We start from the raw sequence: 18,406 nt of genomic DNA on the forward strand, positions 1-18,406 counted from the left end.
ATTCACTTTCCTATTGAGTTTATGGTTTCAGTTGCTGTTTCAAGTCTTATTGAATTGAAGTTCCTTTAGTAAGTTATGGACCCCATTAAGGCCTTTACACACAAGTGCAAAACTTTGTGCAAATGTTTCATGCATGGGGCGATCGTGGCTCAAGAGTTGGGAGTTTGCCTTGTAATCGGAAGGTTCCCGGCTCAGACAGTCTCAGTCGTTGTGTCCCTGGGCAAGACTTCACCTACCGCCTACTGGTGTGGGCCAGAAGTGCCGATGGCACGATATGGTAGCCTCGCTTCTGTCAGTCTGCCCCAGGGCAGCTGTGGCTACAACTGTAGCTTGCCTCCACCAGTGTGTGAATGTGTGTGTGAATGGGTGGATGACTGGGTGTGTAAAGCGCTTTGGGGTCCCTAGGGGGGACTAGTAAAAGCGCTATACAAATACAGGCCATTTACCATTAAAAATATTTTTCTCACTCATCATTCACAGCTGTTCAAACCAACCACATAATTTTGCTGGGTTATGTTTTATTTTTAAATGTGAACTAACAGATCTGACCATTCAGATCAAATAGTAAAACAATGCTATTCTACCTGAGACACGCAGCTAGACGCTGCTAGACTCTCTGAAATTATTTACCTGCTTCCTCAAATGCGTTCCCATATCTGCCAACAAGCACTCAATCTGCCCCACTGACATGCAGCAGTCGTGATGCAACTTCCTCTCCTGGAGTCTTGATAACTGGATGAACCTATAGACAGATTCTTTTTCAGGTAAATGGGATCTTTTAATGTCTCTTCTGAAATGTTGTCTTTGTTTTACAGACCTTTTATTGAATCTGTTATTTCTTTCTGTATCACTGCTTGGTTTGGTAACATGACTTTGAAGAACAAGAACTTTTTATTGTTTTGTTTATTCTTATTGTTGCTCTTGCTGCTAAACTAATTTCCCCTTGTTGGACAATTAAGCATTTAATTGAATTGAACACAGAATCCTTGTTTCTTCCTTTTTATTTATAAAGCTCATGTTTGATGGTGAATGATTTTTTTCTGAATATAATGTTACACTAATTACAAGCTGCAAGTTTGCAGTGGAAACATTCTGAATTTCATGTCAGTTTTGCTTTTTCAACATGTTTGGTGTGTAATCTCCAGAAGGATACAAAAGAATGACGCTGGGTTGGGCCTACTTTGTGTTTGATAAGTTGTTGCCTTAGGAGTATGTACTTTACCTCAGTTTCACCGTCAAATCCATCCTATGCTTATGGTGTCTGGTTTTCAAAACCTAACCTGGCTCAGCTCATCGCATATTTTATATGGACTCTGGACTTTGGTACTTTTGGACTTAAAGTTTACATTGTCAGGTAATAGCTTGACTCTAAAGCCTATATCATTGTAGTCATTTCTCACATATGAGCAAGTTTCTTACAATTATGAGCTACTCAAAACTATGATTTTTGTTCCTTTGATTATACTCAGCTTCACCTCACTACAAAACGTAATATCTGCTTTTGTTAATCTGTGAAATCACAACCAACTGAACGTACTAATAATTACAAGTGTTAAGCAAACCCTATTTATAAAAGATGGATTTAGTCAATGTAGCATCATCTGTTGCCAATTCCATCTTCTATTTGGCCAGCATCATCTTGGTTTTTTGACACTAGATGATCGATGGACAGCATCTCCTCCTGTAGTCTGTCGAGGACTATAATTTACAAATTGCACCTCATGTTGAATTTTAAGACTTGAAAATGGTGAACGAGGCCAGTCTCACACTGCTGGTCATTAGTGGGAATGCAGATTTAGAGCTTTTTCCATCTTTCATACAAAGTCGACAGTGCTACATGGTGTTTTCTAAATCTGCAACAGATATTACAGTAAATTGTATAATGCAATGAGATCATGGAAAAGCTTGTCTCCACCAGTAACGGGCCACTTGGGAGTCATTTACAACACCAAAATGTACCCTCTTGTTGTTCTTGAAAACACACCAAAAGACAAATTCTCAATCTTTTTAATGTGTAAATAGTGTTTATTTGAAAGGTTTTACTACTTAAAACAAAATCAAAACAGAGGAGCAAAACTACAGTGACAGCACATGACAGAAAGCAGCTCTGCAATGAAAGAACAAACAACTTCAAATAAATTAGATAAACAAAGTAAATAAAATCATTTCTTGTTTGAATTTTTCTCCTCCTTTGGTTTTCCCCTTTGCTGGTGCATCCCCTACTTCTGCACAGAGGAAACAGTGGAAAGTGTGCTGATTTTACGTCTTCACGCCTCAAACATGCAGTTCTCTTCTCATGTTTTAGCTTTTCTAATGTCACTCACTGCTACGTTATTATAAAAACACTTAGTGAAGCAAATTTTTTGTTGAACTGCAGAGCGATTTTGATCACAACCATAGTGTGTGTGTGTGTGTGTGTGTGTGTGTGTGTGTGTGTGTGTTTCTCATAGAAAACTGAAATAGGTCATTTCTATGTGCAGATATGTAATTCAAAATGAAACAAAAGGACAAAATCCCTCCTGCTCATCCAGTAAAATAGACTTTAGTTTGGAGTTTCAATAAATTGCACATTTCTAAAATCCCTATCTGGGCTATTAAATGTCTCAGTGCAGAGGAAGGATTACTGTGAATAAAGTCAACAGTAATTTAAACCTTTTATTAAGATGGCATGCATGAATTGTGACCCAAGAGCAAATCCTCATGTTCTGCAATACCAGAGTGAATCATTCACCTGCTCCCAGTGAGCTTACTTTGACCCGAACTGCGTCTCGAAATCAAACAATTTTTTGGTTTCGCTCACACAACTTAACTGGACTGGGGTGTTAGGGAATTGGGAGTGTTAAATACTAATGATAAAAGTGACTGAATATATCAAAATAAGGGAGGGGATTTTACCAGTGAGTCAGATTTTCACCAGCCACAGTCATCACGTCAGAGACTCGAGGCAAATGGGGTCACAGCACACTGAGCTGAAACACTCGCAGGAAACCAGCCAAGACTTCGTTAAAGCATCTCAACTTCAGACCAGCTGCAGGTGATTATATAGTTAAGTTTGAGTTACCAGCACAGATGATGGATATTAGTTACTTAGCTTTTATGTGAAGTTCAACAAGAGCACCGTTGCAAAGTCTACAACCAGCAAGAATCACTAACAAAAACAGAATTATTAGAGCAGAAACACTGCATCAAAATAAGTGGAAAACAAATGTTGATATTTTCTCCCTCTGTTTCACATCATCAAAACTCAGTTTATTAAAACAATTGAAGCTATACTGGTGACCCAGTGAGGCCTTGTGATAGATTTAGCCACACAAGTAAGATCAGTTTTTAGGCTCGGTATATATTTCTCTTAAAACAAACAAACAAACAAAACAACTAAAGGTCCTACATCTGTAAAAACATTGGCTGTCACCAGCTCGTCTGCAAACAGCTGACAATTACTAGTTGAGTGGTAATGACTTGAAAAAGTGCAAGTTAAACCAGATATGGAGATTATTTGCTTTCAGAGTAAAAATTGTGCCTTACAGTTGTATTTAACACATTTCAGAAGGTGGAACATTTACTTTGAAAGCAATCAGTCTCTGTTTTTGGTTTGTGTCCCACTTTTAACAGTTTCACTACATTTCAGTAAGTAGTTCGCACATGCATGTCGGCGATTAGTGTCCAGCCTTGTGTGCTTGGGGCTAAACAAAGTCAGTTTTATGATTAGTTATATGTATTTTCTATTTGGAACATTGATTTGAACTGCAGGCCTATAACTATTCCAGATGATTTCATAGCACACATCTATAGTCATGCCAGGTGTGGTCAAAAAGTTTTGTTCCTGCGCCTATAAAGAGAAAATAAACATGTCTGATTTGAATTAGACTTGAATCCACTTCGAGGCCATCTTCTTGTGCAAAAGTACACCACTTCCAGTGTTTAGTGAAGTCCAAGTGTGCATCATCCACAGTGTCAGAGTGTCAATATGGCAAGGCTTCAATTTGAAAATTCATTTTTGGTTAAGATAAAGGCAACAGAGACAAATGTGGTGACAAGGTGGGTAATGAGAAAGTTTTGCAGGGATCGCTTGAGGATGTTACAGAAACGAACCTCCGACACAAATTAACAGAGCATGATACTGCAAGTGTGAAAAAACAAGAAAACCAATAAAAAAACAAGATGAGGATGATTGTTTAAAAAAAAAACAATGACTATGATCGTGCTTGCTTTCCTGATCTAAAATGTTGTCTTCACAGCCTTTGGGCTCATCAACTGTAAAACAGATGGTCGTCTCTGCATCTCCTCTACTAAGTTTCATGGTAAAAATGTGCACTGTATTGCTCAACCTTGAATGAAAAAGCAACCAAATATAAGTCAACTACGATTTTTAATTTTTAGAGGCATAATCTTCTAGATGTATTATGTAATAAGAACATTAAAATAAATGCACATAAAGTTCATTTTCTACCACAACGCACAGGCTTCTTTGACGAGTCACCTGGTTAACAACCAGAGTGCTTATCCGTTGCACATGCCATCTGTCATTGTTCAGTCTGTTATTTGCAGCTCATTTCTGTATTTTATTTACATTGTTGTTAAACATCACTTGTTTTGTCTTTTTGCATGTCTGTTCTAAGCTGTTGAGCTTTCACGGCCACTGTAACCAATCCCAGCCTTGAGGGCATATCTGTTTTAAATAACACTTACCTGGATCTTTATTTTTTGATGGATGGTCTCTGTTTTTCCTTCCAGCTGCAGAGTCTATATTTGTGGGGATGGAAGACTAATCGGGTCCTCTGTTGGGGTCTTGTATTGCAGCTTTGCATTCTTTCCTTCAGTTTCAAGCTGTGCTGCAGGCATTGGTGTTTTTTGTTACCAGAACTAGCCTTGCTTTCAGCAATGCTTGCAAATATAGACATGACTGAGCGTCTTAACTGGCATCACCACTGATTTTTGTCATGGCAGTGTTGCAGCTTCACATTGCCCTCTTTTATTGAGCTGACACGGATGCCGTAGGGATTTATACTTGCGTGGAATAAATGTATTCAGCACCTTTTTCACACAGAACTGGCTGCGAGAAGCTGACTGGCGCACAGAGCAGACAGGTTCAGAAACGAGGTGCCAACTCTCAGCCATGTGGTCCTCATCAGTGGCATTGATGTCCCCAGACTGGAACTTTGGCATGGCCATACCATCCACAGGTGTTTTTGCACCTGCTTCATCTTCTAGTTATGTCTGACTTTCCATTTGAGCTCTCGGTCAACACAAAGCTCTTTAATTCGCAGTAGAATTTTTTGTGAAGTGTTCACGTGTCGTTCAGTCTTCATGCTAAAATCCAAGTACAGCATAGGCCTTCAGCAGGATATTTTCTTGACATGATGCCCATATTTGGCAGAAAACCTCAGCAGTCTGTGCTTTCCCAAACCTCCAAAACACAGTTCTTGTAACATGTTTTCATGTGTGACAACACAGTGGCTAAGGTTTGGTTAGGTTTGGGAACAATTGTGGTTGTGGTTAACTTCTCAAGCTCTGGGCTATTTTCCTTTTTTTAAATTTCCACCTGAAAAAACACTGGCAAATTCAGTCAGCAACTGATGCAATGCTTAATACATAAAATTTCCATAATGAAGGGTTCAGACTACACAGTATTGGCATGAAAACAATCTTACCAGAAACACATGGACTTACAAGAACTGATGTTGTACCTCTGGTGTCTTGTAATGTCACGATAAAGACACTAGTATCTATTTCAGTAATCATTTGTGCAGCCTGGTTCTATTCTGTTCTCCACTTGTACTGAAACTTCCCACAGCACGTCTGTCACATTGACTAACTGAAGCTTAAAGCACTCTTACTCACACAACATTGGAAAATGAAAAACAGGCTGAAGAATGAACATTGCAGGTCTTGAAAGATGGTAACTATAATTGGTTCGTGACCAGCATCCAGTCTGTCATCAATAAAAACATAAAGCGCAGTGGAACCACTAAAAATAATGACAACCAGAGTTTTGTTCGTATTTTTGTACATGTAGATACACTGTCACAAGATTCTGTGTTTATTGTTTCTGTAATTTCTTGATTTCTTTCTTTTTTTTGTAATACTCATTTATTTTGCAGTTTAGATAAACTTTTGTCATATCTCAGTCATGTCACTTACATAATTATGATCAAACGCCCCGTGAATGTTTTTCTGTGTGACTTTACTTCCTCCACATCATTTTGGAGCATTTTTTGCCCATTCTTTCTAACGACGTTGCTTCAGTTTATTGAAGTTTGCAGGCATTTGTTTATGGCTTCACATTTGACTCTAGAATAATTTGGTATACAGAAGAGTTCACGGTGGACTCTGTGACTGCGACATCCCCGTGTCGCGCAATAAAACAAACCCAAATTATTGCCCCTCCACCACTGTGCACTGTGCAATTTCACTGAGCGGTCTGACTTTGGGGTCAATTTGCTGGGACATCCATTTCTGGGACTACTTTGTCATTGTGTTAACACACCTGAATGCTCCAGATCATCAAACTGCCAAGCTGTTAAACACGTGTTCACACTTGATGATTAGTTAGTTGTTGCTGGATTGTTGTGGCACTCTTAGCACGAAGAGTGCTTTGCTCTTAAAGGGTTTCTCTTCTTTTGATTTTTCTTTTTTTCCCTCTTTACAAACTCTGATCTTTATGTGTGCGCTCCGATTTTTTTTTTTAGAAAAATCTGATACAGTTTTAGACTTTTGGCATCTTGCTTTTTTGTCCTCTTTTCTGTGCTGATATTTAGTTACTTCTGAATAAAATCCCATCAGAGTTTAGTGGGATTTTAATGTAGGACACAAGTTCCTGTGAATGTTTATCTTGACACTCCAAACTATTTTTGTTCTAACTCACATTTGAACATTTTTAGTTACGTCAGTGTTTAAGTTCATAGCTCGTGATGGCCAACAGCAAATTGTGTTTAAAAATATTTAAGACTTTTCTCAGCATTGGGTACTTGGTTCTTGGTTTTGGAAAAGGGTAACGTACACCTCTAATCACAACAACGTGTCTCTGTATTCAGCCCTGCAGTGTCAGGTCAGCAGCTTCAGCTCAGGAGTCTTCCCTCAGTGAAAATAAATCGTTCTCCTGTTGAAGCTGAATCAGTTTGACAGCTTGTACAGATGGGACATTTTTAGAGTTTAGTGCAGAACAGAAGCAGAAGATTGTGCTCATATTTTTATTCACTTTTACAAAAACTCTGTCCCCCAGCATGCAAGACTGTGATCCAAAGCACATTTATAGGAATTTATTACTGCCCTCTATGTGTCTTCTGATGGGAGTCTTGCTGAGGATGATGATGAACATTTGTCACTGTTAATATATATGCAAAAGGTGCCAGTTGGTCTCTTAGCGGTAGATATATCAGCACAGCAGGTAGTTTTCTTTTCTGTCTTCTGGGGTAAATCGGCAAATAAACACTGAGGTTCGGTGGAGCTGCAGAACTCAGATTTCAAAGTAAGTACATTTCATGTTTGTGAAATCATGAGCTTACAGTAGTAAATTGAAGCTTGTGTTTGCTGTTGGATCTGGATTCATGCGTTTGAGCATCAAAAAAGCATCGTCACAATTTCTCTGCTACTGTTTACCATAAACATTTTGTGAGGTATCTGTAAATGTGCTTATTTGAGGACCCAATAAATTCCACTAATGTGCACGAATGTATATTTAGCAGCTTGGCTCTGTTACCCATGACCCAGCATGGAACAGAACAGAGATCACTGACAACAAAACTGGCAATGATTAAGTCAGAGCACAAAAGATAGAGGTGGGTTGCAAAGTGGCTTGCAAGACTATCTGCAGCTTAATCAGTGAACCCTATAGGAGCTAGGAAACTGGATGAATAAAAGGGTATTGGCTGAACCTTCAGGTGATGTGAGCTGGCAATTGAGGTTAGCTGAACTGCCTGAGCAGTATTGCTAAAGTAGCAATACATTTTTAATAACATTACATTTAATATGCTTTCTTATACAGAATTCAAAAGATCAGTCAAGAATAAACCTGGAATAAAAATTTATGTCTAGATTTTTTCTGCAATTGGCTATAAGTTGACCAGCAAAAAAAGTATTTATTTCAGAAAATGAACTTTTTCACTAGCTCATTAAAAGGGATTCATTAAAGTTTTTTTTTTTGGGGGGGGGGGGAGGTGATAAGGGGGGAGGGGGGGGGGGGGGGAGTGTTCATAGAATTTTGACGTAGTAGAAAGAAACAGATGCCTCAATATATAGAAAGATCTATAGGGGAATAAATGGGAGAATAATTACTTAGTTACTGGTTACTGGTTTGTCTTTCTGGAAAATCTGACTTTAATACATGAAATCTCCGTGTGTTTGTTTGCTTGCGAATTCCTCTTACCCCATCAGGAGTTGAACATCCAACACTGGCCCCTGAAGATTTTTATCTATATTGGATGTTATGATTAATACAATCATGTTGCCTAGCAAGCACCTACAAACAGGCTAAAATCACTGACCATTTGTAGCATTTACTCACTTTTAACACCTCATAAAACCACTAAGGATTTAATTTCAGTTTCAAAACAGTAACATCTAATTTATATCCACAAAGCTTTCATTATGCATGATATATAGTGATGTCATCATGTTTCCGAGCAACCACCTAACATCGAACTAAAATTGGTGACCAACTGTAGCACGAGCAAGTAGTACTTATAAAAACATAAGAGGAAAGTAGGGAAGCTTATTTGAATCTTTAGTGCAGTCACTTGTATGAATATAGCAAGGTGTGAATGTGTACTGAATATAAAGCAGGAAGCTGTTAGGAAAAAAGTTTGCCTTTCCAGTTTCCTGTGGACAAATATAGGCTAATGACCTGAAAATGCAGTAAACTAGGATTTATTAGCATACCACAATCCCACAAAATTGTTTTCACAGGATTAAGGTGTTTTGAAATTGGAGGATCTGAGACAAATTATTTAGAGAAGTGTAAACTCTCAGACTGCGGCCAAGTTTCTTGGTTACTGGGATACTGGTCTCTCATGTTCATTATAAAAACACAAGTGACAGTTGTGAAACTAGTTATGTAATTAAAAAGCTTTCTTTAATGCATTGCCAGCCACATTTATGAGATTTTATTCTCCTGCAAACATATTGTCTTAACCTGAAATATGCTGCTGCCTTGGGGATTTCTACATGTATTTTCTTTCTAATTCAGGAACTAAGATTTACACTTGTTTTAGTCTGGCATGATTTATGTGAGAAGTCTATAACTCAATGGGAGAGTTACAAATCAGAACTTAGGTGTACTTTGAAATGAATGATGCAAATATGTCTTAGAAATGCTACTTTGTTTTGATATTATAGAAACTTCTTTCTGTAAGCCAATATGAAAATCATCACTGATGAATACATGTACACGAAAAATATTGTAAATACTGCACATACACATATGCACATATTATTCAGAATAGTAGATAATGAATATTTACCTTTTAAACTCTTGTTTTGTTGTTTTTACTATTTGATCATTTAAAAAGGACACAAACACAAAGAGGTTTGTGTTCTCCATGTCTTTCTACTTTATTCACTAAAACAGCGGTCCCAAACCTTTTTGTGCCACAGACCGGTTTAATGTCAACAATATTTTCGCAGAACGGCCTTTACAGTGTCGCAGATAAATACAATAAAATAAAATGATACGACCAAGACAAAAACTATATATTGTTGTGTAAACACAACAATCAACGCAAATTCACTGTGTAATTGTGTAACTTTATTAGCAGCGTTCTCCTGAAATGCGCCAACAACACCAAGAGTAAAATCTTCCTCTTAATGCTCTCTGGTCGCTATGGTAACGCATAAATATTTCTTTCAAAATAAGACGCGCAACTACAACACGGGAAAAGACCCAGGGAAACAGAGTTAACGATAAAATCCCTGAAAACCATAACCCGAGCCTCAACTCTCGCGGCCTGGTACCAAACGGCTCACGGACCAGTACCTGTCGGTGGTCCGGGGTTGGGGATTGCTGCACCAAAACATATCAAAAGGTTGTCTTAGCTAATCCTCCTGATTGCTGCTGTTGTTTTAGCCTGAAGGCACCAAACCATGTTTTAAATTTATCACTAACATGTTGTGTTAGGAAAAAACTGATTTTGGTCTCCACCAACACCAAATAGGCCATTCTTTATTTGCCATTTAGTCCATCTTGGAATTTATTTTATTTCTGAGATTAACCAAAATTACTCAAGAACTTTCAATTTAATTTTTTTAACATTTGTATTAGTGAAGTCACCCACAAAGCTTTTAAAACAACAACATTTGGGCCATGATTTATCCTGTAATTTCATACCTTTTGTGCATAGTTAAGGTGTGCAGAAAAAGAATTGCCGTTAAAGAGCTTGGGAAAATGTTGCAAACAAAGTGTTGTTAACATGACATGTGTGTACTGTAAAAACAGATACATTCTTTCCATTTTAAGTTGATGCAGTTTTTCTCTAAAAAAGTTACACTTATGAACATTATGCTTGTAATGTTGCTATAATTGCAATGTGTATATAACTACAGTTTGCAATAATTACAATTTTAATGCAGTAAAAGGACATAAATCTTTGCCACATGAATCTGGAAGTTTTGAGAAAAGCTGCTGCAAAGCATTTTTTAGCCACAGTAATCACAAAAGAAATTCCATAGGGAGTGACTAATTCCTCTGCCATGTTCAACAGCTGGTCACTAACGCCGTCTGTCTTGGTCTGGTGCTCAGTAAGTTGTGCACAGAGGTTTTATCAGAGCTCTTTGACTAAAACGGCTTCCTGCTGTGTCTGGAAACATGATTGATGAGAGCATCAAGTTTACATTCATCCAAAACAATGAGCTGAAAGAAACCGAAACACTTTGACACGCTCATCTTTGTTCTTAAACGCTTGCATAACACATATTGATTACTTCAGCTTTAAGGGCTGGGTGGGAGAGGGTAGTCTGACCGTTCTGTGCTTGGAGAACCTTTTTCCTCTGTCAAAAGCTCCCAGAGACAAACATATTAAGTCTTACTCATAAGAATCTGACAAAATGCTGAGTTCACATGCACCTGATGAAGTGATAACTCAAACTGTGTGCTGTTTTGACAGCATGTTTTGACAGTGCAAAACAATGAGATCCTGCGTATTTGTGTGTACTAAACTTTACTCTTATGTGTAAATAAAGTTGATCTGTAACAGGCTTTTTGGTGCAAACAATAGCACGTTAGATTCCTAGTCAAACACTTGAGATGTGATTCAATGTTTGTGGGTTCAAGACCCACCAGTCAGGTTTTTGTTGTTTACAGATGTGGTTTTTACTGGGAAATATCATCTTTTGGTGTGGTATGATATCTTTAATCTACACACGTTTTTTTTTTTTTTGTTTGTTTATATTTTGTTTTAGTTTTGTTTTTTGTTTTTGGTCGTCTGCTAATTAGAGGGTCAGAGGCTCGATTTCCTGGCTCCTCCAGTCTGCACGTCGAAGTGTCCTTGGGCAAGATGGTGATAAGAGTAGAAAACAAGAAATAAATATTATTTACTTAGTAATGTGTGCTCAGTCTTAGCACAAGTCAGTGAACTCTAATTGCCACAGCTCTGGATTATTTATGAAGATTTGGGAAACCTAATTCTGTTGTATGTGTTCGCATTTCTCAGTTTAATAAGGATATCTTTCCCACGTTTGAGTTGAACCAAGAGGCACTGAAAAAGTTTGTAATTCAAGACCCAAAGTGCTTATTGTTGAGACAAGTACACATTTGCTTGTCCTGAAATGCCACAGCTGTGTTTAGCTAACCACAGCGAGTGAGTCCTTAAAAGACGCCACATGAGATGAGGCTGCTATTTCATAGAGTTTGCTGGTTCAGTTGAGGCTTTGTGGGTCACTTTTCTTAGTATTGCCATCTAACTCTTCTTTCTGGATCAAGACCAAAGTGGTTTGCGAACAGACAATGCTAAAAACGTCCTCTGTGTGCTATATTTACAGCTGTATTTATGGCATAGAGGATGTTTACACAAGTCCCGGTTTGACGCTAAAGAGGAGCAGTTAGATTACGAATGTGAACATCAAATCTTCATATTCATAAGCTCTTACAGCTAAAAGGATCTAGTTTGGAATTATCCCATTTCAAACATGCCAAACCACATCTGCTATCGTTAATCCCTTGCAACTCATCGACACACAGACACATCGCAGCCTCTCTAATTAAAAGTCAACCACAGTTCCCATGACATGACTATGGTGGGGGAACTCCAGCGATTTACAGGAAGAATCGTAAAACTGTAAACCAGACTATAACAGGAAACTATGGGCATTAACCTACACTTAGCGACTCCTTCGTCAGCTAATATAACTACAGAACTGAACTTACTCATCCTCTTAGCTGTGTTGGCCTGTGGCTCGTAAAATAACCATCAGCATAAAATCCTTTTGAATCTTTCCAATGACTAATTACACGTGGCAGCGATCCTACTGAAAATTAGATCATCGATATCTGGCAGATGGTAGAGAACTGTGGAAATCAAGTCAAGTCCAATAAACAGTCAAGGACTTCTGCACAGTAGAGCTACTGTATATGTGACAGGGGTGGGGGTGCTTGTGTTTGGCCCACCATTTTCCAGCCTCCCTGTATTGCATCAGTAGCAAGCGGTGAGATGCGGTCCATTACTCTTCCTCTGTTAACAAGCATCTGGACCAGGTTCCAGGCAATCGGCTGCCACACAGCAACTGGCTGTTTGCTGCAAGGGTGGCCTAAATGCCTGGAGTAATGAATCAGCTCTGAGTGTCGCAGCAGCAAACACACACTCGTTGCAGAATTACACTCTAAGATATTTGACTGAAGTCTGCTGACAAGGAGCGCTGGACTGTGTTTGTTTTGGTTTTTACTCCATCCAAAACCTTTCCTTCTGGTCACTGTGGTCTATTTGTTGTTAATGATTGGACACAAAATGGAAATGAGGGAATAACATTGAGAGAATGAGACAGTCTGGGTTTCATGCTTCATACTGTTGAACAGCGTGGCAAGTTGTCACACCAGCTGAGTTACAATCAATCCTGACTCAGTTCAGCCGACATGGTAAAATGTGCTAAGTGCTGTCTTTAAAAGGGCAAGTCCATCATTTTTACAAATCAAAATCTGTTTATAGATTGTGTTTAAGGCCTTTTAGGGAGTTGGGGTAAATCTACTTGAGTCAACTTCTGTTTGATCTCCAAACAGCGCAGCGTTAGTTCAGGTCTCAAAGTCGAGCTCGGCTGCACTCCGGGCTCAGCAGCTCATCTCATTACCAGCCCACATTAGCTGATGGCTCAGCTGATACCCTTCTACATAACCAATTGGTAAATCTTTTCAAGGGCACACTGTTTATTGTGCTTTAGTCGGTCCCATACTAGGTGCAGATCTGCCTCTTTTTAGACAGCCTCCACCCCAGTTCCTCCTTTTCATGGTGTATCTGACTTGATCAAAGTAAATCTGCTCTTATTGATGCCTGTTGGGTCTTGTCACTGCTCTCACCACCTTTTCCTTTCCACCCATGTTTGCATAAAGATTGAGAGGTCCTAGGCTAGAGCCGTGCTGCTCAATATAAATTACTATAAATAAAAAACTTCTTGTGTTGATTAGTGTTTCAGACTGAAACAAGCTCACAAGTCCTCTTTAGCAGCATGAGTGGTACATCATCCTTTATCAACACAACACATGAATGTTTAATGAATTGTCAGTTCAAGGTGATACAAGTATTGAATTTTTATAAGAAACATTCATTAGACAATATGAGCGTTCCAGTCCTCTTTTTTTTTTTTTTTTTTTTAAACAGTCTTCTGCATGTTGTGTAGTGGTCAGAAATGAAACAGGTTTTTCTTTTAAAATGAAAGTAAAAAAACAAATCATTAAACCCAACAGCCAGGACACTAAACACCATAAAATCCAAGGACCTCCAGAGTGTTACAGACAGTTTTGGTGAAAATAATCCCCAGTTTGATCAAGATTTTCTTAGTTTTGTGAGTCCTTAAGTTTAGAGTAATGCTTCTCATGAGAGAAGCATCTTTGGAAATTTGTTTGTGAAGGAAACTCTGCTGAGGCAATGGCCGAGCGATGAACCAGTGGTTGATGGGTGAATTCCATGGTAGATGTGGTGAGGCTTGAGTGTAAGAGATGGAATATCTCTTTTCAAATGCACAGATCATCACACGTGTCTCGTTCCGGCGCAGTGACTTTTTGCAGCGTTTCCATTTCATGCTGCATCGTACGCTAATCTTTTTAAATTTCAGGCTATTATATTTTATTTTTTGCTCTACAACATTTATCTGTCTGGTTCACAGCCCTTTTGACTATAGATTTCTGTATAGTAGGCCCTTTTTATGTCAGCACTGCCCTTGAGCAGTAAATCCCCACCCACCTGTTGTTTTAGCGCTCTGTCTGCAAAAGACAGCCAGTCAGAAGACAGAAAAGTTAAGGGCAGATAGGCTAGAACAACTTGTTTCAGACACTAGATGAACACAGGGGCTGCACCAAGGCCCAGGATAAGATAAATAAGGATTATTATTGAAATGTGGCCTATGCAAAGATGTTCTGCTAGATTCCAATATTAAAATTATGGAGCTGCAAAGAGCATCATACTGTAGGTCAGCTTTAACTCTAGCTTCAGCAGTAGCTTTTGCAGCTAACTGACCTTGTTTATTTTCAAAACTTGTGTCGTAGTTAGGCAAGAAAACTAGGGTACATATACTTGAATGCAATTCTTCAGGTTTTAAACTGTTTTTTCGATCATAAAAGATTCAAGCACTTTTTTAAATTTATGTATTTTTTATGATGACTCATTTGGGTTTGGTTTTTGTCTCCCACAGTGCTGGAGTGATGACTGACCACGCAACACTTTGGAACAAATGACTGAAGTCTACACATTCAGAAGGTGCCAGAAGTTGCACATGAATCTAATTTGATTACCTTTGAATGCGAAAAGATGCTGCAGAGGGTTTTATCTACAATGGGGTCTTAAAATTGCTCCAAGATAATCGACTTCAACGATTTTACTGACAGGATCTCTTGGTGGGAGTCTGTGAGTGGGGGCTGGCATGTGGCCCCCTGATCTCGGGCCTCCAGATGTGACTCTTCCTGGATTTGGAAGTGTGTTTGAGGATGCTGAGGATCTTCAGGCGCCGCTGTCTTCTGGTGGCTTCTGCCAGCCATCGATCCATTCGGGAGGCCTGTGCTGTCTTCCCAGGACCTCACTGTCGCTCTCCTCGCTTGGGCGTGACCTCACCTCCCTGCTCAACTGTAAGACAGCCGGATCCCACGTAGAAAAGACTGTGGAGGACTTTGCAACCACAGCTCACACAGACACCCAAAACAGCACTCAGAGGTTTACCTGCTACCCTCAGCCTTCCTTCCCAATTTCCTACATGCTCACCAGCTGTGCCACATCTTCATCTTTCGCCTCGCCACCTTCCTCACTGTCTTCTGCCTCCTCATCTCTACTTTTTGCATCTTGCTTGCCTCTTTCTGATGCCAACAATAAATTGTCTCAACAACAACAAAAGCCACAGGAGGAATATTGCTCCGTAAAACAAGAACCTGCAGATGATTTCTTGCCATGTAAGAGGGAACAGTTTCAAATTAGCAACCAGCAGGGGGAGCTGTACCATTTAAATCAGGCTTTTCAAGGATACAGCAATCAGGACAGCACACAGTCCTCTCTTCAGTCCCCCATGATTAACGTACCTGTGGGACAGGACCCCACGCTTGACCAGCAGGAGCAACCGTGTCATTGGATCGACTGCAGTGCCACTTATAGCACCCAGGAGGAGCTAGTGAGGCACATCGAGAAAGTGCACATCGACCAGAGAAAAGGGGAGGAGTTTGCATGTTTCTGGACTGGCTGCGTGCGACGCAACAAACCGTTCAATGCTCGCTACAAGCTGCTTATCCACATGAGGGTCCATTCTGGAGAAAAACCCAACAAGTGCATGGTGAGTTTGCTTTAGTCAACAGTTAAATGACAGAATAAATGGATAACCGAGTCAGAACGGACCGTTTAAAAAAAACAAAAAAACAAAACAATCTGAAGTTACCGAGAGAAGACACAAACTACTTCTCAAACTGCAAAACAGAAATCTCTTGGAAGAGTTTTCCCCATGAAGGAATTTATACAACAGTAGTTTATTAGAGCAATGCGGCAACTATTTAATTTAGCAATAACAGTAATATTCTTAGTAGTACCTTGTCAAATGGAAGGGGTTTTAAGCATCAAAACATAAAACCAGCACTTTGTGTCCATTAATTCTTTGAAAGGGACCTGTTATACTTATTTCTAACTTCATGTTTTCTAGTAGACCCACTTGACATGATTCCCAGGTCAAAATAACCATTCTTTGTCATCCTTTATCTGAAACAAGTCTTTTAGTTCTCTTCCCCTTCCCTTCCTTTAAGCTAACTTTCTTCTGATTTGATGCCCCTCATAAAAAGATATTTTGAACAGCAATTGGGTGGGGCTTGTGTGTCTGAGACAGCCATATAAGGGATATCTGCTCTAGCTCATACAGAATCAGGTGCAGATGGAAACTAAAGCCAAGCGTTTGTAGCCATCTGCAATTAATGAGGATTGTACATACACTAATGTCATTATGTGAAACTTAATGAGCATCCGCAATTATAACATAGACATATATATATTACCTAAGGAAATGAAGAAAAGCATAATGGGTCCCCCTAAATGTGTGGCTGTGATAAAGTACTGGCATGCACAGCCATCGTACCAGAAGGCGGTTTTCTCCTGATTCCCCTGGTATATAACGAGAATGTTGGGACCTGTTGATCAAGGAAGGGAACATGATGCAGGACACAAGAGGATCACAACTGTGAACAAACCCAAATGATAGCTGCTTTATTCTCACCTAAGAACTAATGGACGTACAGGCAGCGTATTTTTTGGGCTATAAGACGCACGTAAAATCCTTTAATTTTCTCAAAAATTGACAGTGAGCCTTATGCACTTTATGTATGAATTCTGTTTGCTTACTGACCTTGAACCAACTTTATGTGGTACACAATAAACACTGCGACATCACTGAGAGTTAGAAACGGTCTAAATTCTTTTATCTTTAATAAAATGATCAGTGTTGCTGCTTTACCAGGTGTAACAATTAAGTTTAACATCCAGGCATCCATGAAAACAGAATTTATGAAATTTAACAGAGTTAGAAGTTAGCAGGAAGTTAGCTTGCTAGTTTCTACCTAAGGATGATATACCATGTTCTGTATGGGATTTCTGAATAAATTAAAACATACAGCTCTGCTATCACTTCTAACATAAATAAAGAAGAAGAAAACTAAACAGCAGTGACTTTTGTAGGGTTACTGAAGTTGGACTAGCATGGTATATAATGATGTGCTACGTGATCGCTAGCGACACAGCTATGTTAGCATAACATAAACACAGTGAAGCTGGAGGATGAATGCTAACTTTTTTCCACTCAAAAGTTAACGTGAGGATTCCTGATGGTTAGGGACAAATGCAATCGCATGGCAGGGTGCTGTAAAATATAAGGTTAGTCATTAATATACTGTGACAACATGGGAATAGAGTAGCTGCAAGAGAATTCAACATTAATGAATCAATGGAACGAGTTGAGTGGTGGGAGTTTGACTGACTGTTTTGTTTTGCTGAATGCACCTTATATTCCATATGCACCGTATGTATGAAAAAAGACTCGTTCATCGACCGTGCGCCTTAAGGTCCGAAAAATATAGTACTAGAAAACCGAGAGGTTAAAGGCTGTTTTGTGTCCAATCCAGTCTGCGCATGCATCCCTGTTGGTTAATGTCTAGTTAAGCTGGCTGCTACAGTGTATGTGGTTTTTTTTTTGTGAGAATGAACGTTTTTTGTTTGTTTGTTTATTCCCTTCACTTGGAGAGATTTATCCAGCACATGCCAAATCTTAGAACAGTCAGTCAAAACATACAGTATCTCATCCTTTCCAGCATCGCATGGGCCAGGGCCACTTGGAGCTTTAACTGGGTTTGAAAGGCATTAATGAGCTCACAGTCTTCTACTGATTTCTGCCAGACTGATGAACCATCTGTTAGACAGAGAAATGATTTAAACCTTTTCCTCTCGTCACAACAGGTTTCCCTGACTCATGAATGCCAGAGGAGGAATGAATGAATGTATGAATGGAGGATGTGTCTAAGCATACGAAAACCGCTGATCACCCTGAGCCTTTTCTGACAGATGCATTTAATTTATTGCCTAGCATAGACATTATGCATTGTCCTTAGATCAGCAGCTAAATGATTGTCTCTTATGGAAAGTATGTTCCTAAAGACAAAAAGATGGTTTTTCATATTTGTGGCCATTGTGTGCAGTTTTTGAATACTACAAGTCCCCAGGATTATTACCTATGCAGTTTCAGAAATGCAGCACAAGAG

General features: G+C 39.2%; 1 protein-coding gene across 1 annotated transcript in view; it reads left to right on the top strand.

Annotated features, from left to right (window-relative positions):
- LOC102306697 (zinc finger protein GLIS1) overlaps nt 1-18,406 on the top strand; it is a 64,392-nt gene that overhangs the window by 12,319 nt on the left and 33,667 nt on the right. Inside the window, exons 2-3 of the mRNA XM_005924537.2 lie at nt 14,827-14,891; nt 15,020-15,948. Of these exons, the coding sequence (XP_005924599.1) occupies nt 15,055-15,948 (894 nt within the window). The 5' untranslated portion in view covers nt 14,827-14,891; nt 15,020-15,054. The remainder of the gene's footprint in view (nt 1-14,826; nt 14,892-15,019; nt 15,949-18,406) is intronic.

The sequence above is a fragment of the Haplochromis burtoni genome, unplaced genomic scaffold (assembly GCF_018398535.1).
Source record: "Haplochromis burtoni strain Fernald_Lab_line unplaced genomic scaffold, NCSU_Asbu1 Contig_78, whole genome shotgun sequence".
In the NCBI taxonomy this organism is placed as follows: domain Eukaryota; kingdom Metazoa; phylum Chordata; class Actinopteri; order Cichliformes; family Cichlidae; genus Haplochromis; species Haplochromis burtoni.